At 41.7% G+C, this 25,229-nt stretch overlaps 3 protein-coding genes across 23 annotated transcripts in view; 1 reads left to right on the top strand and 2 right to left on the bottom strand.

Annotated features, from left to right (window-relative positions):
• Nucleotides 1-18,279, top strand: part of LOC127363146 (presenilins-associated rhomboid-like protein, mitochondrial) — a 42,909-nt gene extending 24,630 nt beyond the window's left edge. Inside the window, exons 7-9 of one of the 3 annotated variants that reach the window (XM_051399685.1) lie at nucleotides 16,256-16,326; nucleotides 16,716-16,817; nucleotides 17,298-18,279. In XM_051399685.1, the coding sequence (XP_051255645.1) occupies nucleotides 16,256-16,326; nucleotides 16,716-16,817; nucleotides 17,298-17,399 (275 nt within the window). In that variant the 3' untranslated portion in view covers nucleotides 17,400-18,279. The remainder of the gene's footprint in view (nucleotides 1-16,255; nucleotides 16,327-16,715; nucleotides 16,818-17,297) is intronic. The other 2 variants (XM_051399683.1, XM_051399684.1) reach the window with 2 other exon arrangements.
• LOC127363115 (NACHT, LRR and PYD domains-containing protein 12-like) overlaps nucleotides 1-25,229 on the bottom strand; it is a 43,011-nt gene that overhangs the window by 11,074 nt on the left and 6,708 nt on the right. For 2 of the 18 annotated variants that reach the window (XM_051399603.1, XM_051399609.1), the window contains 2 exons: nucleotides 7,865-8,038; nucleotides 794-967 (listed from right to left, as the gene is read on the bottom strand). The exons of 1 other annotated variant lie outside the window; for it this stretch is intronic. In XM_051399603.1, coding sequence (XP_051255563.1) covers nucleotides 794-967; nucleotides 7,865-8,038 — 348 coding nt within the window. Of the gene's footprint in view, nucleotides 1-793; nucleotides 968-1,094; nucleotides 1,269-7,864; nucleotides 8,039-8,549; nucleotides 8,724-8,821; nucleotides 9,994-23,071; nucleotides 23,718-23,868; nucleotides 23,916-25,229 lie in introns of those variants that run through there. 15 more of the 18 variants (XM_051399614.1, XM_051399616.1, XM_051399615.1 and 12 more) reach the window with 13 other exon arrangements.
• LOC127363165 (protein NLRC3-like) lies at nucleotides 3-25,210 on the bottom strand. 2 transcript variants are annotated; one of them, XM_051399731.1, is made up of 2 exons: nucleotides 24,109-25,210; nucleotides 3-191 (listed from the first exon to the last, which is right to left on the bottom strand). In XM_051399731.1, exon 1 carries the CDS (start codon nucleotides 24,794-24,796, stop codon nucleotides 24,293-24,295), a length of 504 nt encoding a protein of 167 aa, XP_051255691.1. In that variant the 5' UTR covers nucleotides 24,797-25,210; the 3' UTR covers nucleotides 3-191; nucleotides 24,109-24,292. The 2 variants fall into 2 exon arrangements, with proteins under 2 accessions (XP_051255691.1, XP_051255692.1); XM_051399732.1 differs by having other exon boundaries at nucleotides 3-260; nucleotides 24,190-25,210.

Here is a 25,229-nt window from a genome sequence, read left to right as displayed (position 1 = left end):
AAGGAGGAGGGGGGTCAGAGCAGCACATCCTCTTTCAGCATGCAAACATGGACATTACATCAGTGTCATACACAGATACACAATGTGTGCATCGCTGCTCCCCCTAAACTCTCCTCATACACTGAGAGTGAGCCACAGGATGTTGGTGTGTGTGTGAAAGAGGAGGACAACATCTGATAACACACACAAACCTCTTTTTGGATGATCCGCTCTCCATTTCAAAAGCAGTCCTTGGTTCCAGACCTCTGCCCTAAAACCACCTGACAGAGACTCCAAGACTGTTTCCCTCCAAACCCTCAGTCAGTGTCAGTGGCAGAAAACCTCCTTCTGATACAACACTGATATTACTCTATTGATTACAGTCTGTTTCTGATATTACTCTATTGATTACAGTCTGTTTCTGATATTACTCTATTGATTACAGTCTGATATTACTCTATTGATTACAGTCTGTTTCTGATATTACTCTATTGATTACAGCCTGTTTCTGATTACAGCCTGTTTCTGATATTACTCTATTGATTACAGTCTCAAGGTCCCAAGACCTAGATTGGCAATTTAGTGTCTGCAAATGTCATATATTTACAACCCGTGTTTGCTGTGAAGACTATGTTCACTACAATGGTTCTACACAAATATCTCCTTTTTACGTTCAACCAGTGTTTATGTTCGGAGAAACAGAAAAAGGCATCCTACATGTGTGATTGTCCAAATAACACTCATATCCACCATGAACCAAACAGACCTCCTCTATCAGACTGACTGTCTGTGGCTGCAGCAGACCTCTTCATACCTGAGAGTGTCCAGTCTCCACTGTGGATCCTCCAGTGCAGCAGACAGCAGCTTCACTCCTGAGTCTCCTGGATGATTGTAGCTCAGGTCCAGCTCTCTCAGATGGGAGAGGTTGGAGCTCAGAGATGAGGCCAGAGAAGCACAGCCTTCCTCTGTGATCAGACAGCCTGACAGCCTGCAAAAACACAGAACAACACCTTTGGCAGATCATCTGAAAGTACTGTGAATTCTGACATTACAACCACATGGAGATAATATTTTAGGGAAATATCTCAAGTCATAAAAAAATAACTTGATCAGACCTGAGAGTTTCTAGTGTACAAAGTGGACTCTCCAGTCCAGCAGACAGAAGCTTCAGTCCTGAATCCTGCAGGTTGTTGTTACTCAGGTCCAGCTCTCTCAGATGGGAGAGGTTGGAGCTCAGAGCTGAGACCAGAGAAGCACAGCCTTCCTCTGTGATCAGACAGCCTGACAGCCTGCAAACGCACAAAACAACACACATGGCAGATCTTCTGAGGGTACTGCTGCGTCCAATACAAGCAGATAAAGAAATAATCTTAGTTTTTACTCATTAGATCATTAGCAGTAAACACAAAGTGCAGCTGAGGCGGATGAGAATGTCATTAGTTCTGCAGGCATTTGCTCATGGACCAAAGTATTGGACACATTCAAATGTTGACCTGATGGTGGCGTTAGATGAAAAGTCAGAGGATCAATAAAGTTATTACAAATCATCCTGAGAGGAACATGAATGTTGAACCACATTTATTTATTTATTTTTAATTATATTATCATATAGTTACTCTAGATGGCATTAACTTGGCCTCTAGCACCACTGTCAGGAATCTTGGAGTTATCTTTGATCAGGATTTGTCATTTAACTCCCACATAAAGCAGACCTCTAGGACCGCCTTCTTTCATTTACGTAATATTACAAAAATTAGACACATCCTATCACAGACAGATGCAGAAAAACTAATCCATGCATTTGTTACTTCAAGGCTGGATTACTGCAACTCTTTATTATCAGGTTGCCCCAATAAGTCCATTAAAACGCTCCAATTAATTCAGAACGCTGCAGCACGAGTACTGACAGGAACTAGAAAAAGAGATCACATGCTATGGTAAGCATACAGACTCATTCCCGGTTTCCTTCCTGCTCTGTGTACACTGTTTGGTGCTGTAGCTCTGTCAGTGAACGCTAAATCTAAATTAGTTTTACTCGTTACAGCGGTTATTTCCCGCTTAACATTTAAATGTAGACTAGTTCTACCTAAGCACTCAGAGTTTCTCCTTCTTTTAGCGACTTTTCACTACTTTCAAATTTTTTCATACACTCTAGTTTCATTAGCATTAGCAGTTAGCAATGGCTTCTCCCTCTCCCTCTGCTCTGTCCTGCTCAGTGTGTCAGATGTTCAGTTATTCCTCTGCCTCCTTTAATGATAATGGTACCTGTATTAAGTGTAGTTTATTTACTGCGCTGGAGGCGAGGCTTAGTGAGTTAGAGGAACGGTACCGCACCACTGAGATATCTTTAGCCGCTATAGTTAGCCAGCCCCCGGTAGCCGGTGCGGTCCGACCGAAGGTAGCTTCTGTTAGCCGTCCTCCGGTAGTTCCTCCGGTAGATCCCCCGGTAGTTCCCCCGGTAGTTCCTCCGGTAGTTCCTCCGGTAGTTCCCCTGGTAGTTCCCCCGGTAGTTCCCGAGCAGCCGGGAAGACAGGGAGGCTGGGCGACTGAACGGAGGAAGACTAAAACGCCGAAGCCCACAGTTCACCACCAACCCATTCACGTTTCTAATACATTTTCCCCACTCAGCGATACACCCGCTGAGGAACCAACTCTGGTTATTGGCAGCTCCATAGTCAGAAACGTGAAGTTAGCGAAGCCAGCGGCCATAGTTAAATGTATCCCTGGGGCCAGAGCGGGAGACATTGAATCAAATTTAAACTGCTGGCTAAAGGTAAACGTAAATACAGTAAGATTGTTATCCACGTCGGCGGTAACGACACCCGTTTACGCCAATCGGAGGTCACTAAGATTAATGTGGAGTCGGTGTGTAATTATGCTAAGACAATGTTGGACTCCGTAGTTTTTTCTGGACCCCTCCCCAATGTGACCAGTGATGACATGTATAGCCGCATGTCGTCATTCCACCGCTGGCTGTCAAGGTGGTGTCCAGCAAACGATGTGGGCTTCATTGATAACTGGAAGCCTTTTTGGGGAAAACCTGGTCTGATTAGGAGAGACGGCATCCATCCCACTTTGGATGGAGCGGCTCTCTTATCTTGAAATATGGCGAAGTTTATTTCTAAAACCTGACAGTCCAGAGTTAGGACCAGGAAGCAGAGCTGCTGTCTTACACACTTCTCTGCTCTTTCTTTAGAACAGTCACCCACCCAAAACCCCATAGAGACTGTGTCTGTCCCCCGACCACCTAAATTATTTAAAGAAATACAAACAAGTTCAACATAAAAATCTAATAAAAATTAAAACTAACTCCTCAGTAGCACAAAATAAGAGAATGAAATGTGGGCTGTTAAATATCAGGTCTCTGTCCTCTAAAGCTGTTTTAGTGAATGAATTAATATCAGATTATGATATTGATTTACTTTGTCTTACTGAGACCTGGTTGTCCCACGAGGAGTATGATAGCCTAAATGAATCCACCCCCCCCAGTCATATTAATACTCACATTCCTCGAGGCACTGGCCGAGGAGGTGGAGTGGCAGCCATATATGATTGGAGCGTTTTAATGGACCCTAAACCTAAACTAAATTATAATTCATTTGAAAGCCTTGTTCTTAGTCTTTCTCACCCAAACTGGAAAACACTGCAGCCAGTTCTATTTGTTATAGTGTACCGCGCTCCTGGACCGTACTCTGATTTTATATCTGAATTCTCAGAGTTTCTATCAAGTTTAGTCCTTAAATCAGATAAAGTAATTATTGTAGGTGATTTTAATATTCATGTGGATGTTGACAATGACAGCCTTAGTAACGCATTTATATCATTAATAGACTCAATTGGCTTCTGTCAGAGTGTAAATAAACCAACTCATTGTTTTAATCACACTCTTGACCTTGTTCTATCATATGGCATTGATATTGAACATGTAATAGTCCTTCCACATAATCCTTTCCTATCTGACCATTATTTAATAACTTTTGAATTTCTGTTATTAGATTATAAGCCATTAGGCAAAACTCCCTACAGCAGATGTCTATCTGACAGTGCTGTAGCTAAATTTAAGGAGGAGATTCCTTCAGTGTTTAATTCAATGCCATGTCTGAATTTAACAGAGTCCTATAATAACTTTAGTCCCTCTGAAATTGATAATCTTGTTGATAGTGCTACAGGCTCACTACGATCAACATTAGACTCTATCACTCCTATAAAAAGGAAATTATTAAAACATAGGAGACTAGCACCTTGGTATAACCACCAAACCCGCCAGTTAAAACAAATAGCTAGGAAATCTGAAAGGAAATGGCGCTCTTCCAAATTATCAGAATATCGCTCAAATTGGCAAGATAATCTTAAAACTTATAGAAAGGCCCTCCGTAATGCCACAGGAGCCTATTACTCAGCACTAATAGAAGAAAATAAGAACAACCCTAGGTTCCTCTTCAGCACTGTAGCCAGGCTGACAGAGAGTCACAGCTCTATTGAGCCACATAGCCCCATAAACTTAAGTAGCAATGACTTCATGAGCTTCTTCTATAATAAAATTATTACTATTAGAGAGAAAATTAATCACCAACTGCCATCAACAGTTATCAGTGGCTCTCCAAGTTCAGGGACTTCTGCCAATGTAAACTTAGATATATATTTAGACTGTTTTTCTGCTATCGATCTTCATCAGTTAACTTTAATCATTTCTTCATCGAAGCCATCAACCTGTCTGTTAGACCCGATCCCAACTAGGCTGCTTAAAGAAGTTGTTCCCTTAATTGGCACTTCTTTACTGGATATGATTAATCTTTCTTTATTATCAGGATATGTACCACAGTCCTTTAAAGTAGCTGTAATTGAACCCCTTCTTAAAAAGTCCACTCTTGACCCAGGGGTTTTAGCCAACTATAGACCAATTTCTAACCTCCCCTTCCTCTCTAAGATTCTGGAGAAAGTAGTCGCCAAAGAGTTGTGTGACTTTCTACATAACAATAGTTTATTTGAGGATTTTCAGTCAGGAGTTCATCACAGCACAGAGACAGCTCTGGTTAAAGTTAATAATGACCTTCTGATTGCTTCTGACAATGGACTTGTCTCTGTACTTGTATTATTAGATCTTAGTGCTGCATTTGACACCATTGACCATAATATTCTTTTAGAGAGTCTTGAGCATCAAATTGGCATTAAAGGAACCGCACTAAGCTGGTTTAAGTCATATTTATCAGAACGCTTGCAGTTTGTACATGTTAACGATGAATCTTCAATAAATACTACAGTTAGTCATGGAGTTCCACAAGGTTCTGTACTTGGACCAATACTATTTACTTTATATATGCTCCCTTTAGGCAACATTATTAGGAATCACTCCATTAACTTTCACTGTTATGCAGATGATACGCAGTTATATCTATCAATCAAGCCCGATGAAATTAATCAATTATCTAAATTACAAACATGTCTTAAGGACATAAAATCCTGGATGACCTGCAATTTTCTGATGTTAAACTCAGAAAAAAACGAAATTCTTGTTCTTGGCCCCAAAAACCTTAGAGACTCACTGTCTAAAGATATAGTTACTCTAGATGGTATTAACTTGGCCTCTAGCACCACTGTCAGGAATCTTGGAGTTATCTTTGATCAGGATTTGTCATTTAACTCCCACATAAAGCAGACCTCTAGGACTGCCTTCTTTCATTTACGTAATATTACAAAAATTAGACACATACTATCACAGACAGATGCAGAAAAACTAATCCATGCATTTGTTACTTCAAGGCTGGATTACTGCAACTCTTTATTATCAGGTTGCCCCAATAAGTCCATTAAAACACTCCAGTTAATTCAGAACGCTGCAGCACGAGTACTGACAGGAACTAGAAAAAGAGATCACATCTCTACTGTACTAGCTTCGCTGCATTGGCTCCCTGTAAAATGTAGAATAGAATTTAAAATCCTCCTCCTCACCTATAAAGCTCTTCATGGTCAGGCCCCTTCATATCTTAAAGAGCTCATAGTACCCTATTACCCCACTAGAACATTATGTTCTCTGAATGCTGGGCTACCTGTGGTTCCTATAGTCTCTAAAAGTAGAACGGGAGCCAGAGCCTTCAGTTCTAGAGGCAGACACCCTCTCCACATTCAAGAGTAGGCTTAAGACATTCCTCTTTGATAAAGCTTATAGTTAGGGCTGGATCAGGTGAGTCCTGAACCATCCCTTAGTTATGCTGCTATAGGCCTAGACTATCGGGGGATTTCCCATGGTGCACTGAGCTCCTCCCTTCCTCTCTCTTTCTGCACTCATTCATGTTCCATTAATGCATGTTACTAACTTCACTTCTTCCCCGGAGTTCTTGTGCTTTCTCGTCTCGCAGGTTCTTATCGATCCTGGTGGAGCCTCGTGCCATGGTCCTGCTAGATTGCCATTGCCAATACTGTTGTTGCTGTGCACCTGTCTGTCTGTTTGTCTCTCTCTCTCTCTCTCTCTCTCTCTCTCTCACCCCAACTGGTCGAGACAGACGACCACCCACCTAGAGTCGAAGGATCTGTCCTAGGTTTCTGCCTTTTAACAGGCAGTTTTCCCTTGCCCTTGTCGCCAAGTGCTTGCTCATGGTGGTACTGTTCGGTCTCTGTAATTAATGTTATAAAGAGTTCGGTCTAGACCTGCTCTATTTGAAGAGTGTCCTGAGATAACTTCTGTTATGAATTGGCGCTATACAAATAAAACTGATTTGAATTCAATTGAATTCAATATCTTTCCATCTCGCACTGTAGGCAGGATTACACAAGTTCCACATAGTTTTTAGTTGCGCCACCTGATAATAGCTCTTAAAACAGGGCAGGGCTAGTCCCCCTTTAACTCTGGGAAGCTGTAGAGTTCTATATCTTATCTGTGGTCTTTTTCCTTGCCAAATGTATCGAGAAATGAATCTGTCCCATTTTGTGAAGTCTTTGTCTTTTACTTCTACTGGCAGAGTTTGGAATAAATACAATAACCTTGGAAGAACAGATTTTGATCATGTATGAAGGAGTTTGAGAGATTTCCATTGATCTTGATCCTAGCTGTGGGTTTATTAAAGAGAGATTGAATAGTTTTGACAAAAATTTCATGGAAACAAAATCGCTCCAGCACCATATACAGGAAATTCCACCAAATGCCTTTTCTGCATCCAGTCCCACTATTATTGCTTCTAATCTTTTTTTGATTATGTTTTGCATTACATGTAATGTGCGCCGATTATTGTCCTGTGTCTGTCTTTGTTTTATAAATCCAGTCTGGTCCTGGTGAATTATATCTGGCAGGTCTGAACCACATTTCATCACAATCCATCCAATAGCTGTTGAGATATTTCAGTCTGGACCAAAGTGGAGGACGGACTGACAGACCCACATTACCATCCATAGAACCATGCTGCTAGCATGCTAAAAACATTACAATGTGTTTATGAAGAGTGAAGCTTTGGTCAAAAAGGGACAGTAAAGACTTTGAGCAAAGCGCTGTGTGAACTCACAAAAGAAAAATGTGACTTCACAGAGGATTATCAAAGTCGCCACCAGACAGAGGGAAACCAGTCTGCTCTTTATCCTGAAACCAGTTCTTGAGGAACCCCCCTGTCAATACTTGGCTCCGTGGTTTTGGTCTTTGTTCAGGTACATTTTGGTCCAGATACAAATGTAGAATAAATCTTTAAAATCCTCTGTGCTGTTCTATAATTCAACAACAAATGATACAAATCCTCATGGAAAGTAGTTCTCTGAGTCTAGAAACTCCTGCTGAAGTTTAGTTAAAGGTCCTTTGACAAATCGTATTAGCAGACACAATCCTACACAGGTTAGCTGTTTATCCACTAATGTAAATCACACTTTAAATGGTCATCAGTTGAATGGGTTCATGAATCCTGACCTGAGAGTGTCCAGTTTACAATGTGGACTCTTCAGTCCAGCAGACAGAAGCTTCACTCCTGAATCCTGCAGGTTGTTGTTACTCAGGTCCAGCTCTCTCAGACTAGAGGACTGGGAGCTGAGAACTGAGGACAGCGCTTCACAGCTTCTCTCTGAGAGGTTACAGCCACTCAGTCTGGAGAGGAAATAATGAGATTCATAATATATGTTAGCATTGAGCTAACAGTACAAATACTAATAATGTTGCCACATGGTTGTAGCTGTTATGCTACATATGTTAAGTGTTATTTAAACATTCTGTTACACTTTCTAGACGGTTGACTCTGCTTTTATAACTGATTTAATGTGTTTATTCTAAGTTTTAAAGTTCCTTCATGTGGTAGGCAACTAATAAACAGCCTGAAACAGAAAGCTTTTGACTCTCATTTGGAGAACTGTTCCCATATCTGCCAAACTAAACACCAACGTTCATGGAGGGCACAATACTTTCTGTTCTACTCTGAACATGTTGGGGATGTGACAACTAATCTGAACAGTTGTAAAGATCCAATGATAGTAAGTCACATGGTTTCAAAACAACAATAAGGTTCTTGATTTCAGCCAGAGTTTATATTTCGTGCTGTACAATCAGTGAAAATACATCAGAAAATTCTTAGATTTTCTGTACTGTGAAATTTGATCCTGACCTGAGAGTTTCCAGTTTACAATGTGGACTCTCCAGTCCAGCAGCCAGAAGCTGGACTCCTGAATCCTGCAGGTTGTTGTTACTCAGGTCCAGCTCTCTCAGACTAGAGGACTGGGAGCTGAGAACTGAGGACAGCGCTTCACAGCTTCTCTCTGAGAGGTCACAGCCACTCAGTCTGGAGAGACAACAGTAAGGAAACAAATAAAAACTGATTTATGTTTTTCTCCTGTTGAAAGATATCAGTGTATTTATTGATGAATAAATCCCACTTACAGAGCTTTGTTGGAGGCTTTGACCACTGGCAGCAGCCTCAGAAGAGCCTCCTCTGAAGCAGAGTATTTCTTCAGGTCAAACACGTCCAGATCTTTTTCTGATGACAGTAAGATGAAGGCCAGAGCTGACCACTGAGCAGGAGACAGTTCATCGGTGGAGAGACTTTCTGAACTCAGGGACTGTTGGATCTCCTCCACCAAAGAGCAATCATTTAGTTCATTCAGACAGTGGAACAGATTGATGGTTCTCTCTGCAGAGGGAGTCTCTTCGATCTTCTTCTTGATGTACTCGACCGCTACCTGATTGGTTTCTGAGCTACTTCCTGTCTGTGTCAGCAGACCTCGTAGGAGAGTCTGATTGGTCTGCAGTGAAAGTCCCAGGAGGAATCGGAGGAACAAGTCCAGGTGTCCATTTGGACTCTGTAAGGCCTTGTCCACAGCACTCTGGTAGAACTGTGTCTCTGCTGATTCATCTTTTCTTGTTTCAGACTTCTGGGAGGTTGTTTGTTCTTCTGCCAGCAGATTGACTCCAGAGCTGATGAATGTCAGATGGACATGAAGAGCAGCCAGAAACTCCTGAACACTCAGATGGATGTAGCAGAAGACCATGTCCTGGTACAGTCCTCTCTCCTCTTTAAAGATCTGTGTGAACACTCCTGAGTACACTGAGGCTGCTCTGATATCGATGCCACACTCTGTCAGGTCTGATTCATAGAAGATCAGGTTGCCTTTCTGCAGCTGCTCAAAAGCCAGTTTCCCCAGAGACTCAATCATCTCTCTGTTCTCTGGAATCCAGTGTGTCTCTGTCTCAGCTCCTTCATCATACTTGATGTTCTTCCGTTTGGACTGAACCACCAGGAAGTGGATGTACATCTCAGTCAGGGTCTTGGGCAGCTCTCCTTTCTCTCTAGTCTTCAACACATCCTCCAGAACTGTAGCAGTGATCCAGCAGAAGACTGGGATGTGGCACATGATGTAGACGCTTCGTGAGGTCTCAATGTGGGAGATAAGTCTGCTGACCTGCTCCTGATCTCTGAATCTCTTCCTAAAGTACTCCTCCTTCTGTGGGTCAGTGAACCCTCTGACCTCTGTCACCATGTCAACACACCCAGGAGGGATCTGATTGGCTGCTGCAGGTCTTGTGGTTATCCAGAGGCGAGCAGAGGGAAGCAGGTTCCCCCCTGATTAGGTTTGTCAGCAGCACATCCACTGAGGTGGACTTTGTAGGATCAGTCAGGATCTTAGTGTTGTGGAAGTCCAGAGGAAGTCGACACTCATCCAGACCATCAAAGATGAACACAACCTGGAATTCTTCAAACCTGAAGATACTTGCTTCTTTGGTTTCAGTAAAGAAGTGATGAACAAGTTCCACCAAGCTGTACTTTTTCTCTTTCAGCACATTCAGCTCTCTGAAAGTGAATGGAAATGTGAACTGTATGTCCTGGTTGGCTTTGTCTTCAGCCCAGTCCAGAGTGAACTTCTGTGTTAAGACTGTTTTCCCAATGCCAGCCACTCCATTTGTCATCACTGTTCTGATTGGTTCATCTCTTCCAGGTGAGGGTTTAAATATATCTTCCTGTCTGATTGTTGTTTCTGGTCTGTGTGGTTTCCTGGATGCTGTTTCAATCTGTCTGATCTCATGTTCATCATTGACCTCTGCAGTCCCTCCCTCTGTGATGTAGAGCTCTGTGTAGATCTGGTTCAGAAGGGTTGGGTTTCCTGCTTTAGCAATCCCCTCAAACACACACTGAAACTTCTTCTTTAGGTTGGATTTAAGTTCACGCTGACAAACTCCAGAAGAACTTCCTGAATGAACACACAACAAATAAGATCATTAAGTGACATTAGTGGATATACAAAAATATTCTTCACCATCTGTTGAGACATCAGTAAATATCTCATTTATCCAGCGAGTTAAATCTTTAGAGAAATCCTCTTACTGCTCTGCAGACAGTCAGCCAGCTCCTCCTGCTTCATTCTCCTCAGGAAGTGCACTGTGATCTTCAGAAATGCCTCTCTGCTGCTCTTCCTCTGCTCTTCATCCTCACCGTCCAACACCTCCTCATCCTCCCTCTGACTCTCTAAGCATTCTGGGTAATCTGAACTCAGAACCTTCTGGATCTTCTTCAGCTCGTTCTTCACAAAAGTGACAATGTTGTCCTCCAGCAGCTGGAACAGAATATTATATCAATCAAAGTCAAATCATGGAAGCAAACATCAGATCCATGTTGGACAGACAATCCTCTGATCTAAAAAGTGCAGCATGGAGATTATTGTGAACACAATAGATGTAAAAGTAGTTGTTGTCCATGTACAGACCATAAATATGGAGTCCAGGTGTGTTTGATGCTGCTGGGCAGACTGACCACTGGGAACCTCTGAGCTCTCCTGGTCCACTCTGTGGAGGAATCATGAAGAATGAGCTCACATTATGTCTGTCCACACAGAGACAAACACAAACTAAAGGTCCTTTGAGGTAAATTATAGTAAAGAACACTGATGCAGATGATTGACCTGCTGCACTTGTTGACCCAATATAATACTGTGGACAGTCTCACACAGTCTGATTGGATGCTATCTGCCCAGTGGTAATTGGAAGGAAATTAGTACGTTGCTGTGAAACAGAGACAGATATTCTTCTTCTGGGACCAAATCAAAACTAAAAGCACTACTTAATATTGCCCCAAACCAGGGTTAAAAAAAACCAACAAAGACAATTAAACCAAACCAGGACTAAAGCAGTTTTGGCATTAATTTAGTATAGCCAAAACTGCACTGGACCAGAATTCCTCTGGCCCCATTAGAAATGTCATCAACAACACATCTGTCAATCAGTGTCTGAACGGCAGCAGTTAGCAGCTGTGCCAAGGAGGTCATCTGTGCCTGCTGGACTCCTGAAGCAGCAAACAGGTATTCTGAGACCAGAAGGTCAGCTGCTTCTTGGATCACATGAGGACAACTTTGTAGGTGGAAAAAGTTTGGGGATGCCACGCTGAAGAACTTTTAGTTGGCCTCAAAGACATTCTGGCAAACCATCAGATGACTCAGGAGAGGGAGGCAGAGCTCAGCTGGGTTGTTTCTAGTTGGGGAGGAGAACTGCTGACCCGGACCGAGGGTACTATTGGACAGTGGTACACATTTTAAAATGTGCTCTTGTGCTCGGCTAGTTTCCAACAGACACTGTACAGAGTTTGCATTTTGTTTTCTGATTGAAATGGTCACAAACTTTGGACACTTTCTGTCTCTTCTCTTCCCCCCTCGTTATTTTCTCTCTCCAAAGTGCGTTGTGTGACAGTGATAATCTGTGCAACACACAGTGTGCTGTATGGCTGTATGTACTTATATGGGTTACATGAAGCCTTGATGCAAAGAACTTTAGTCATCCAGTTCCTGGAGGAATCGTTTCAGCCCCAATATAAAAAGGAATCATTAAAGCATCACAACATCTTACTTTTTGCCACATGAATGTCTTCTTTTAATGTCAGTGATGATCCCTTTTGACAGGTCGCTCTTGAAGGACACATAGCTGGGTTCAGGTCCAGGTCCAGGTCCAGTAGAGTCTGGTCTCCTATAGATCCTGTTAGACAGAGAAGAAGACCACCATGGATGTGAACTGATTGTTTATCTTCAGACACAGAAGCTGCAAGAGAAACTAGCAGCTATTAACCAGAAAAGGATAATTTCAGTCTGTATCATCGCTTCAGTTTTCCTTAAAATATTCAACCAAACTCGGACTAAATTTCCTGATTTCTGATCAGATTTTCCTGTTGGTGACCAGTGAACTTTCGGATCCATCAGCAGCAACATTGTTGTCCTGTATTCTAAGTAGAGCTGCATGATATTGGGAAAACTAACTAACTAACTAACCCCCTAACCCTTTCAGAACCAAAACAGAACTTCTGTTCTGTTCTGTCAATATGTAGAAAAATGCAAGTATTCAATAAAAAATGTCCTTTCAAGCCATCTGTCTCAACTTTAAGTCACATCTCAAGTCAGGAATACCAAGTCAAAGTCAAGTCGAGTCTTTTATCAATGTTATTCAGGAAGTCTCAAGTCCTCCACCTCTGACACAAACTCTGATCAGAGTTTGTGTCTAAAAACTTAAATTCTAAAAACGTACCTTTTGTCAGACGAACATTTTTGTTTAAAAACAATAAAATCATCTTTTGACCGGTCGCTCTTGAAGGACACACAGCTGGGTTCAGGTCCAGGTTTAGCTCCAGGTCCAGGTTCAGGTCCCCACAGAGTCCTTTTAGAGGAAGGGACTCCCTCCTCTCTGTCCTCACACTGACTCATGCTGCTGAACTCACATCCACATCAGCTCACACACACTTTGATCTGGAGAGGAAACACAAATCATTCATGTGCACATCAACTGAAATCATCCTTTCCATCATTTCTCCTGAAAGAAGATCAGCTGCTCCTCCAGTGATTGGCTCTTATTCTCTCTTTCATATCAGTGTCAGTTGAATGCAGTCAGACAGCAGTGTGAGGCAGAGGAAGCTGCCATCAGCTGCTGGACTTCTACTAGCAGTCCGCTAGATGGCGACATGAAGCGGCAGCCAGTGGAGGAAAGTAACTAAGTTCATTACTCAACTACTGTACTTTAGTACAATGCCTATTTCGACTGTATGCTACTTTATATTGGAGTTACTGTGCAGATGGAGCTCATGAATCCAATACAGAATCAATAATCAACGATTATGTATTATTATAGATGAAGTTATCCAACAGTATATGAAGTCATTCATGTTGCTGCTTTTATTCTATGTGAACCTGTGTGAGCCACGTCAACCACTAATGTGACAATAACGTTTTTCTCATTTCTAATGGAATCATCCTGCAGTTCACTTTGGCACCAGCAGATGGTGCCACATGATTTCTAAAGACAAGTGGAGGAAGATGGCAGTCAACCAAGAGTGTCTCTATTTCATCTGTAATGAGACCAAAATTACATTTTGTTCTCCAGGAAACTTTACAGGAATTATTATGAAATTATGAAGAAGTCAAAAACTCAGTCTGGTTCACACTTTGTCTCATGAACGCAGCACGAGGGACTTTCCAACTTCCCACGGGCCTTGAATGCAGCGTGATGAGGCTGCAGTCTTTTTTGAATCAAACTTTATTGTTAAACTCAGGAGGTGAACAGTGCAGTGCAGCAGGCCTGTGTACCAGAGCTCATCAATAACATCAAATCAGGGAAGTAGTACTACAACAAGTACTCCAACTATTAGTAACACACTGAGACAATACTGTGTTCACAGTTTGACTCAAAGTACAAACTGTTGATTTGAAGGACTTTAGACACTGCTGGAGACTTTGATCTGTAATGTTCAAATAATGTGATAAAGTAAGAAGCTGTAGTGAAGTATAAAGTATGAAGTATTGCACAGTTATTCTGTTTGCACTGTAAACAATCAGAGATAGAATCAGTGAGCAGAGCAGCTCAAACTGCTTTATTGTTACAGTCTGATCCATTCAAAGTTAGCAGTGCTGGAACAAGTGATTGAGTTCAGTAAAAGTACAGTGTCCAGCAGAGAAATAAACTAACGACAGCTTTTGTTAACAAGGAAAACATTAAAAACTTGTTCCATTACCTTCAGCTGGAGGTTGAGACGGAGAAAACCAACTGCCACGCTCGCAAGTGAAAGTAAACTTTAATCAGGAAACATCCAGAGCGGAAGTGAAACTAGACTTTGACCTAGAAACAGCAGAGAGGAGTGTGAGTGATAAACATTAACCATATCTGTAACTGCCAGTGAAAGCAGATACAGTCGCTGTTTAATGGGAGCATAGGAAGATAAATGTTGACCTGAAGTAGCTGGAAGTTGATTTCATCTTCATTTGTTGTTATTGGACTTCCAGCAAGCAGCTTTAGTGAGTGTTGGTTACCATGGTAACGGAGTCACTGTAGTCCAACACGTTGGATTCAGAAACATGTTAACAACTACACATTAGACAGTACACTGGAGATTTGTGTCAGTTTACATTGTTAGGCCAGCAGGGAAGCTTCTGAGCATGCACCAGGACAAACAGTCTTATGAGGCCTATCTTAATACAAAGCAGACCAAGTTCAGACTCACAGACTCTGGAGGAGTTGAACCTTGTTGCAGGTGCACAGAGAACAACCGACTGCTCAATGTCATCAAGCAAACAGCTGATTGTTGAGTTCAGGAACAGGAAGACAAACAGCCCTGTCTACACCACTTACTCATTGGTGGAATGAGGGTACAGAAGCCTACTGGGGAGGGGAGGCAGCTGAGGATCCACCAGGTTAACAGGAATCAGGGTCAGCAGTGGACAGTCTGTCCAGGAGCAGGTGGAGATGAGCTCCTATACATACTGTGGGGGGTAATTGGGAACCAGTGGGACAGTCTGAGGGCCTCTGGTGGATGGATGAAGTCTGGGGAGCCCATCAGAAATGATTGGTGGGTCTGGGAGAAGTGAGAAGTGTCTGAAGACAGATACAGAGGGTCAGAACTGGAATTAAATGTGGACAGTCCAGGACCAGAGGACTCTGCAGCAGCTGAGTAAAACCACCCAGAACATCACTGCTCCAATCTAGAGAATGAGTGAGATTGCTGATCCAAAGGATAATAAAGACAATAAAGCGGAACCTTGATGAGGAGCACAAAGTCCACAGAGGCAGCCAGTTGTTAAACTGTCCATTAAAATGGAACCTGAACTCCTGGACTTGTGTTTTCAATCATTTGGAGACGTCGAGGATTTCAGTGAGATATGAACCAAGTGCTGCAGTTCCTCCATCTGACCACTGGGGGGGCGCTGATCACTCACACATCTGTTCTTACCATGTTCACAGTGAGAGGTCGATCAGGAGGATGAGCTGCTGACAGTGAAACATGTGATGTGGGTTTGATTCCTGCTGGAGGACAAATGTTAGAGACACTGCCGCCTACAGGCTGCTCTCATACTGACTGCTGTCCAATCCAACCAGTGCAGTACAAAGTAATGAGTATTATTCAGTCAGTTAGAAGGTCCTAGACAGCAGCACTGATCACTACTTTACTTTCATTTCAAACACAAAAACTCAACTCTCTGCAGTCAGAAAAGATTTAGGCTCCAAAAAGGCCAAAACACACTGACTGAATGTAAAGAGAGCAGCTCTGTCTCAGGCTGTAGTTTGGGACTTTGGCCAAAAGTATGTAGACATCTGCACTGACTCACACACTCCGATGCTCCTCTCAACATTCAGCCACTTCTCTTTCTTCCACTTGGCTGCCAACATGTACGTCCTCTGGAGCTTCTCCACCAGCGCCGTCTCTATGCTGGGCAGAGAGCAGTTCATGGCCGTCTACCTGTCTGCAGGTACGCCAGCACGACACACTGCAGGTTCAGCTTGTGATTGGTTGCACACACTGTTGTTGTTGTTGTTGTTGTTGTTGTTTACTCTGATTTGTTTGTTCTGTGTGTTCAGGTGTCGTATCTACGTTTGTCAGTTATATTTGTAAGATGGCCACAGGGAGGTTCGGTCCGTCTCTGGGAGCCGTAAGTAACAACACCAGCATCGGTGATCAATACTCTCATTATTAAAGCATCAATCAACCTGATCAGCCTTTAGCAGTCAGCTAGTGTTTCTGTAGTGGAGACTAAACGTTAACAATGATCCATATCAGCAGTTTGAATCCAACTAAAAGCTCCCTGCACCAAACTCCCTTTAAGAAATATCACATTTTAACAATTCTCAAAGTGTTCGTAACAACACGTAACTCTAGAAACACGGGAGCTAAAGGCCGTCATATGTCCACAGTCTGACTGTCAATACAGGATCAATATCATCCATAACGATACAGTGTATACTGATCAATATCATCCATAAAGATACAGTGTATTCTGATCAATATGATCAATAATGAGTTTATTCTCTCTGGTTCCAGTCTGGAGCTATAATGACCGTTCTAGCTGCCGTCTGCACCAAAATGCCAGAAGCCAAACTGGCCATCATCTTCCTCCCAATGTTCACCTTCACTGCTGCCAACGTGAGTCACACTGCACCTGGTTCACCTGTCTGACATCATGAGCTCATCCTGTCTCTCTCTGTCTGTCTCTGACTGTCTCTCTCTGTCTGTCTGTCTCTCTCTCTGTCTGTCTCTGACTGTCTCTCTCTCTCTCTCTCTGCCTGACTGTCTGTCTCTCTTTGTGTGACTGTCTGTCTCTGTCTGTCTGTCTGTCTGTCTGTCTGTCTCTCTCTCTCTCTCTGTCTGTTTGTCTGTCTGTCTCTCTCTGTCTGTCTGTCTATCTCTCTCTCTGTCTGTCTCTGACTGTCTCTCTCTCTCTCTGTCTGACTGTCTGTCTCTCTTTGTGTGACTGTCTGTCTCTGTCTGTCTGTCTGTCTGTCTCTCTCTCTGTCTGTCTCTGACTGTCTCTCTCTCTCTCTCTCTCTGCCTGACTGTCTGTCTCTCTTTGTGTGACTGTCTGTCTCTGTCTGTCTGTCTGTCTGTCTGTCTGTCTGTCTCCAGGCGCTGAAGGCCATCGTTGCCATGGATACAGCCGGCGTGGTGTTGGGATGGAAGTTCTTTGACCACGCAGCTCATTTAGGAGGAGCTTTATTCGGAGTGTAAGTTGGTGTTTCGACCAATCACAGCAGGCGCTCCGATGCCTTCCTGACGTTGGTTTTTATCGGTTTCAGTTCTCCAGAAACAGATTGATTATTGATTATTGATTGATTGGCCAGAGATAAAAACGCTGTTTGCAGCTTTGTGGTCGTTTATCAATAATATTTGGATCAATTGTTCCTGGTTTCCCATCATGCTCTCATGCACGACCTGAGGACCCGAGGAGGGCCGGGCAGAGGAGGCGGCAGCGACGACGGCGGCACCGCGTAGGGACGCCCAACCACCGGGGCTGCTGGGAAAATGTAAAGATGTATAAAATGTACAGAAAGAAGCCGCCGCCGCGTTCGGCTTCAACAGGAAGTAAAGCATGAGTTAAAATAATGACTCATCGTATTTCTATCGATAACCGACGTGAACGATTCCAGTTTGTTTCCCTGCAGAGACGCTAATTATTATTTAGTTGCCATGGAGACGGATTGTATTGTTTCTGATTGTGTTTCTGTTCATTGTTCGACAAAACGTCTCGATTTCAACCATAATATAAATAATAACAAACACAAACACAGCATTTCATCTATTTCCTGAAGAAAACTACATATTTTAATACGTTTATTATTATAATTATTATTATTATTGATATTAATCTCTGGTTTTCCACAAACTTCCTGCAGTTATTGTGTTCACTGTTGATCAGTTACTGTTATTGATCAATACAATATGAACTACAGTCAGGTTGGGAACCACCATGATACACTCTGGATCCAGAACTTGTTTCAGGACTCTGGTCCATCAGAGGAGTCGGGATAAACGTTCTGTTTGTGTCTTTCTGCTTATTTATGTTTGTTTGTTTGTTTTCTTTCCAATAAATAAAACTGATCAGAAACGATGCTGCTGACTCGCAGTATGAATATATATTGATTGATTGAGGGAGGCTCACTGAAAGGAAGCAGTTGGGCTTCAGGGCCTTGCTCAAGGGCACCTCAGTGGTGGTAATGAGGGAGGGGCTGCTCCCTTCCCCACCCAGATTGATGTATTTATAGTTATTGATACCTCAGCCTGGTTGTCCACTTTATTGATTGCACCTGTAATCCAGTGCTGCTCTGATCAGCTCTTCTTCCCTTCAGAGTGCGTTGGTGTGTTCTGGTTCTAAATTATTAGAAGGTCTGACCTCCTCTATCCTCGGATCCAAAGAGCACCTGTAGTTTGATACCTATAGTTTAAGTATTTACCCTGGAACCAACCGGAACTATTAGAACTGAAATAGTTAATCGATTGGTTGATTGACAGAAAATTAATTGGCAGCAACTGTTCATTGATTAACCGTTAGCCAATTGACAGATGTGAATATTTTCTGGTTTCTTTGGCATTCATTTAATTATCTTTGTGGCTACAGAGACGTTTCAGTATCATAAATGTCTGTCTGAAAGGGAGTTTAAGTTTTCTCCCTTTCTTCCAGCTGAGCCCTAAAAATGAACACAAAATACAGAAGAATCTCTGAATGTTTATTTAAAGACATTTTTATTCTTCAGTTCCTGAGTTTCTTTCTTCCATCAAAGCTCTTTGATAACTTGAAGTTAAGACCTGCAAACATGAAGTGAGTTTGATAAACAGACTGAAGTCCACAAACTGTCACACACTGTAAATACTGTCACTACTACTGCAAATAACCACAAATTAATATATATATGTACTGCACACGCAAATAAGAATTACATTTATTTGTATTTATTTTATGTAAATATAACACATCAATATATTGCAATTTAAAAAATTAAAATCTGCTGTCATAGTATGAACATCATAAAATCAATACTGAACTGATACAATATCACAAAGCGTTCAATCATACAGAAATATTTACAAAATAGGAACAAATAATATTACTAACTAGAATATTCACATTTCCTGAAGAACATACAGTTTCTGAAAGAGTCCCAGTAAGAAGTGATTCACATCTGAAGATATCACCTAAAATCTGAACACTGTTCAAGAGATATGGTGAGCTTTCATTAGTAATATGTATTAAATAGTACAGATCTCAGCCTTATATCTATAGCACTGACCACTGCCCTGTATCTATAGCAGTCAGTTCAATTCAATTCAATTCAATTTTATTTGTATAGCGCCAATTCATAGCATTATTCACCGAGACCCAACAGTACCACGTACATGAGTAAGACCTTGGAGACAGCGGCAAGGAAAACTTGGAGAGTCAGAAACCTCAGACAGACCCTTCGGGAGAAGAGAGGGAGACAGACAGAGAGACAGAGCAAGAGACAAAGACAGAGAGAGAGAGAGAGAGACAGACAGACAGACAGGTGCACAGCAACAACAGTAGCTAGCTACACTAATAGTAGTGACTGATGATGAACATGAAGAAGATGATGACGACAACAATGATGGGGGACAATGAGCAGTGATTATAGTAATAATAGTAACTGTAGTAATAATAATAATAATAATAATAATAATAATAATAATTGTTGAGGTGAGGAGGAGGATTTTAAATTCTATTCTACATTTTACAGGGAGCCAGTGCAGAGAAGCTAGTACAGGAGAGATGTGATCTCTTTTTCTAGTTCCTGTCAGTACTCGTGCTGCAGCGTTCTGAATTAATTGGAGCGTTTTAATGGACTTATTGGGGCAACCTGATAATAAAGAGTTGCAGTAATCCAGCCTTGAAGTAACAAATGCATGGATTAGTTTTTCTGCATCTGTCTGTGATAGGATGTGTCTAATTTTTGTAATATTACGTAAATGAAAGAAGGCAGTCCTGGAGGTCTGCTTTATGTGGGAGTTAAATGACAAATCCTGATCAAAGATAACTCCAAGATTCCTGACAGTGGTGCTAGAGGCCAAGTTAATGCCATCTAGAGTGACTATATCTTTAGACAGTGAGTCTCAGAGGTGTTTGGGGCCAAGTACAAGAATTTCTTTTAACATCAGAAAATTGCAGGTCATCCAGGATTTTATGTCCTTAAGACATGTTTGTAATTTAGATAATTGATTAATTTCATTGGGCTTGATTGATGGATATACCTGCGTATCATCTGCATAACAGTGAAAGTTAATGGAGTGATTCCTAATAATGTTGCCTTAAGGGAGCATATATAAAGTAAATAGTATTGGTCCAAGTACAGAACCTTGTGGAACTCCATGACTAACTGTAGTATTTATGAAAGATTCATCGTTAACATGTACAAACTGCGAGCAATCTGATAAATATGACTTAAACCAGCTTAGTGCGGTTCCTTTAATGCCAATTTGATGCTCAAGTCTATGTAAAAGAATATTATGGTCAATGGTGTCAAATGCAGCACTAAGATCTAATAATACAAGTACAGAGACAAGTCCTTTTTAAGAAGGGGTTTAATTACAGCCTGATAATAAAGAAAGATTGATCATATCTAGTAAAGAAGTGCCAATTAAGGGTACGATTTCTTTAAGCAGCCTAGTTGGGATGGGGTCTAAAAGACAGGTTGATGGCTTCGTTGAAGAAATTATTGAAGTTAACTGATGAAGATTGATATCAGAAAAACATCCAAAATATATATTTGACTTTACATTAGTTAAAGTTCCTGAACTTGGAGAGCCACTGATAACTGTTGATGGCAGTTGGTGATTAATTTTCTCTCTAATAGTGATAATTTTATTATAGAAGAAGCTCATGAAGTCATTGCTACTTAAGTTTATGGGGATATGTGGCTCAATAGAGCTGTGACTCTCTGTCAGCCTGGCTACAGTGCTGAAGAGGAACCTAGGGTTATTCTTATTTTCTTCTATTAGTGCTGAGTAATAGGCTCCTCTGGCATTACGGAGGGCCTTTCTATAGGTTTTAAGATTATCATGCCAAATTGAGCGATATTCTGATAATTTAGAAGCCATTTCCTTTCAGATTTCCTAGCTATTTGCTTTAACTGGCGGGTTTGGTGGTTATACCAAGGTGCTAGTCTCCTATGTTTTAATAATTTCCTTTTTATAGGAGCGATAGAGTCTAATGTTGATCGTAGTGAGCCTGTAGCACTATCGACAAGATTATCAATTTCAGAGGGACTAAAGTTATTATAGGACTCTGTTAAATTCAGACATGGCATTGAATTAAACACTGAAGGAATCTCCTCCTTAAATTTAGCTATAGCACTGTCAGATAGACATCTGCTGTAGGGAGTTTTGCCTAATGGCTTATAATCTAATAGTATGAATTAGATAAGTCAGATAGGAAAGGATTATGTGGGAAGACTATTAAATGTTCAATATCAATGCCATATGATAGAACAAGGTCAAGAGTGTGATTAAAACAATGAGTTGGTTTATTTACACTCTGACAGAAGCCAATTGAGTCTATTAATGATATAAATGCGTTACTAAGGCTGTCATTGTTAACATCCACATGTATATTAAAATCACCTACATGTAACCCCTATGAAAGTACAGCTTTGGGTTAACTGACTATTATTTGTTTGTTTGGCCTCATAGTTAATAAGTTTCCTTTTAATATCTGAATTTATGAGGGAACTGTGTTCCAAGATGACTGTAGTTGCCTAAAATAGCCGCTAGAGGGCGCATTATGTAAGTGATATGTAGTAAATCCAGTAGATGTGAGCATGGCATGCTGGGATCAAAAAAAAGAAAACACCTCAGCTAAGCCTGATGCTAACAACTCACGATACAGCCACAAGTGAAGTTGATGACATTTTATGGAAGAAATATTGTTTGTTCTCATGTTTATGAATTTGCACGTGACCAAAGTTGTTGCCAGAGGGTTCCAGACCGCTGCGACAGGAGGATTTGGTTTCTTTTGTTTTATATGATTGAGGACTCCGATGGGTTTTTTTGAGTTGCTGGTTCTGCATTTTGGGACAGCGTCGATTCCAACCAGGTTTCTTGTCTGACGCAAGGCAGGGTTAGAGAGTATCTGTAATTCTCCATCTTCATCATCTTCCTGAAGATTCATGCCTGGAGCAGATAAGATCTACGCTGCACGCAGCAAGCATACAGACAAACACACACACATTCTACCCGGGTAGCACATACACATTGACTACACTTGGATGGACAGGGATACAAACTAAGCTCTTTGGACTGGACTTTTACGAACATTGATATCAGACAGCAATAAGCTGTAAAGAGACACTTTACTTTCAGTTCTTTTATTTCTTTTATATATTGGGGATTTGAATCTGAACCGTGATTCCACTTTTTGTTGATTGTGAAAATAAACATCCCTGTGTTTACCTTTTACATTAATTTATCCCTCGCTCCTTGAGTTGAATCTGAGTACAGTAGTCAATTAAGTGTTGTTCTTACTGGGTTACATACAATAATTACTTTATCTGATTTAAGGAAAACTCTGAGAATTCAGATATAAAATCAGAGTTACACTATAACAAAATAGAACTGGCTGCAGTGTTTTCCAGTTTGGGTGAGAAAGACTAAGAACAAGGCTTTCAAATGAATTATATATGACAGCAGGAACCCCCCATCAGCACAGGTAATATAAACTGTTTAAATGAAATACGTTTTTAGCTTTTATCATTTCTCTTTATTCTCTTCAGTAACTTTATTTGACCTGATGACACAAGATAACAAAAACAGAATCAGAATATACATATATGAACAAACAAACAAACAGAGCATACATATCAAACTAAAGGAAAAACCAACTTAACACTACGCAGTGTGAGAGAATCAAAGCTTTAAGGGAGGAAAGACACAACAATCACCTGAAAGATGGATGGAACTGTGATCCTGTACAGACTGAACTGATCTGAGACTCTCCCTCCTACACAGGACTCACACACACCCAGGAACCAGAACTGGACCAGAGTCCAAATCCAGGATAAAGAGGTTCAGTGAATGTGGTGTTGAAGGTGTGGAGGTGGATCAGTGTGTCAGAGGAGACTCTGTAGAAGGACAGAGTGCCAGCAGGACAGTCCATATACACTGCTACTCTGTTAGAGACAGAGGAGGAGGAAGAGGAGGAGATGGGTGTTTCTCTCTTATTGTGCCAGACAGAGTAACGACGATCAAAGCAGTACAGACTACAGGACTGATCATTCCCTCCAAACACACAGTCTTTACTGTTTCCTCTCCTGCTGATTCCTCTGTAACTCACAGATATAGAAACTCTTTCTCTCCACTCGACCTCCCAGTAACAGCGACCAGTCAGAACATTTCTACACAGCAGCTGATACCAGCAGTCAAATCTGTCTGGATGATCAGGATATGGTTGATCCTCCTCCACATTAATCATCTCCCTGTTGTTGTCAGACAGTTTGATGTTTCTGTTCACTGTGTTTGTGTCGACTGTGAGTTCACAGGAATCTGATAGAGAGAAAAAGACACAATACAGCTGCAGTTATTGATCTATCATCTGATCATTGATTGACACTTTGATGATGACATCAGAGCTGTGAATGAGTGATGTCACAGTGTGAAGATGGTTGAATGTGTGCTGCTTTGTTTTCACACTTACACTTCCTCAGACCTGGTCTCAACCATCGGACTCCAGCAGGCTCCACCCTGAAAGGAGGAGGGGGATCAGAGCAGCACATCCTCTTTCAGCATGCAAACATGGACATTACATCAGTGTCATACACAGATACACAATGTGTGCATCGCTGCTCCCCCTAAACTCTCCTCATACACTGAGAGTGAGCCACAGGATGTTGGTGTGTGTGAAAGAGGAGGACAACATCTGATAACACACACAAACCTCTTTTTGGATGATCCGCTCTCCATTCAGAGTCCCACTTCAAAAGCAGTCCTTGGTTCCAGACCTCTGCCCTAAAACCACCTGACAGAGACTCCAACACTGTTTCCCTCCAAACCCTCAGTCAGTGTCAAAACACTGATATTACTCTATTGATTACAGTCTGTTTCTGATATTACTCTATTGATTAATCTTTTCTTGTTTCAGACTTCTGGGAGGTTGATTGTTGTTCTGCCAGCAGATTGACTCCAGAGTTGATGAATGTCAGATGGACATGAAGAGCAGCCAGAAACTCCTGAACACTCAGATGGACGAAGCAGAAGACCTTGTCCTGGTACAGTCCTCTCTCCTCTTTAAAGATCTGTGTGAACACTCCTGAGTACACTGAGGCTGCTCTGATATTGATGCCACACTCTGTCAGGTCTGATTCATAGAAGATCAGGTTGCCTTTCTGCAGCTGCTCAAAAGCCAGTTTTCCCAGAGACTCAATCATCTTTCTGTTCACTGGACTCCAGTGTGGATCTGTCTCACTTCCTCCATCATACTTGATGTTCTTCAGTTTGGACTGAACCACCAGGAAGTGGATGTACATTTCAGTCAGGGTCTTGGGCAGCTCGCCTCTCTTTCTGGTCTTCAACACATCCTCCAGAACTGTAGCAGTGATCCAGCAGAAGACTGGGATGTGGCACATGATGTGGAGGCTTTGTGAGGTCTTAATGTGGGAGATTATTTTGCTGGCCTGCTCCTGATCTCTGAATCTCTTGCTGAAGTACTCCTCCTTCTGTGGGTCAGTGAACCCTCTGACCTTAGTCTATTGATTAGTCGGTTTCTGATATTACTCTATTGATTACAGTCTCAAGGTGCCAAGAACTAGATTTAGACTAGCGACTTGGTGTCTGCAAATGTCATATATTTACAACCCGTGTTTGCTGTGAAGACTATGTTCACTACTATTGCTCTACACAAATATCTCCTTTTTATGTTCAACCAGTGTTTATGTTCAGAGAAACAGAAAAAGGCTTCCTACATGTGTGATTGTTCATATAACACTCATATCCACCATGAACCAAACAGACCTCCTCTATCAGACTGACTGTCTGTGGCTGCAGCAGGCCTCTTCATAC

The sequence above is a fragment of the Dicentrarchus labrax genome, unplaced genomic scaffold (genome assembly GCF_905237075.1).
Source record: "Dicentrarchus labrax unplaced genomic scaffold, dlabrax2021, whole genome shotgun sequence".
Classification (NCBI taxonomy): Eukaryota; Metazoa; Chordata; class Actinopteri; family Moronidae; genus Dicentrarchus; species Dicentrarchus labrax.
Note: the sequence above shows the minus strand (reverse complement) of the source record. Positions and strands in the feature narration are given on the sequence as shown.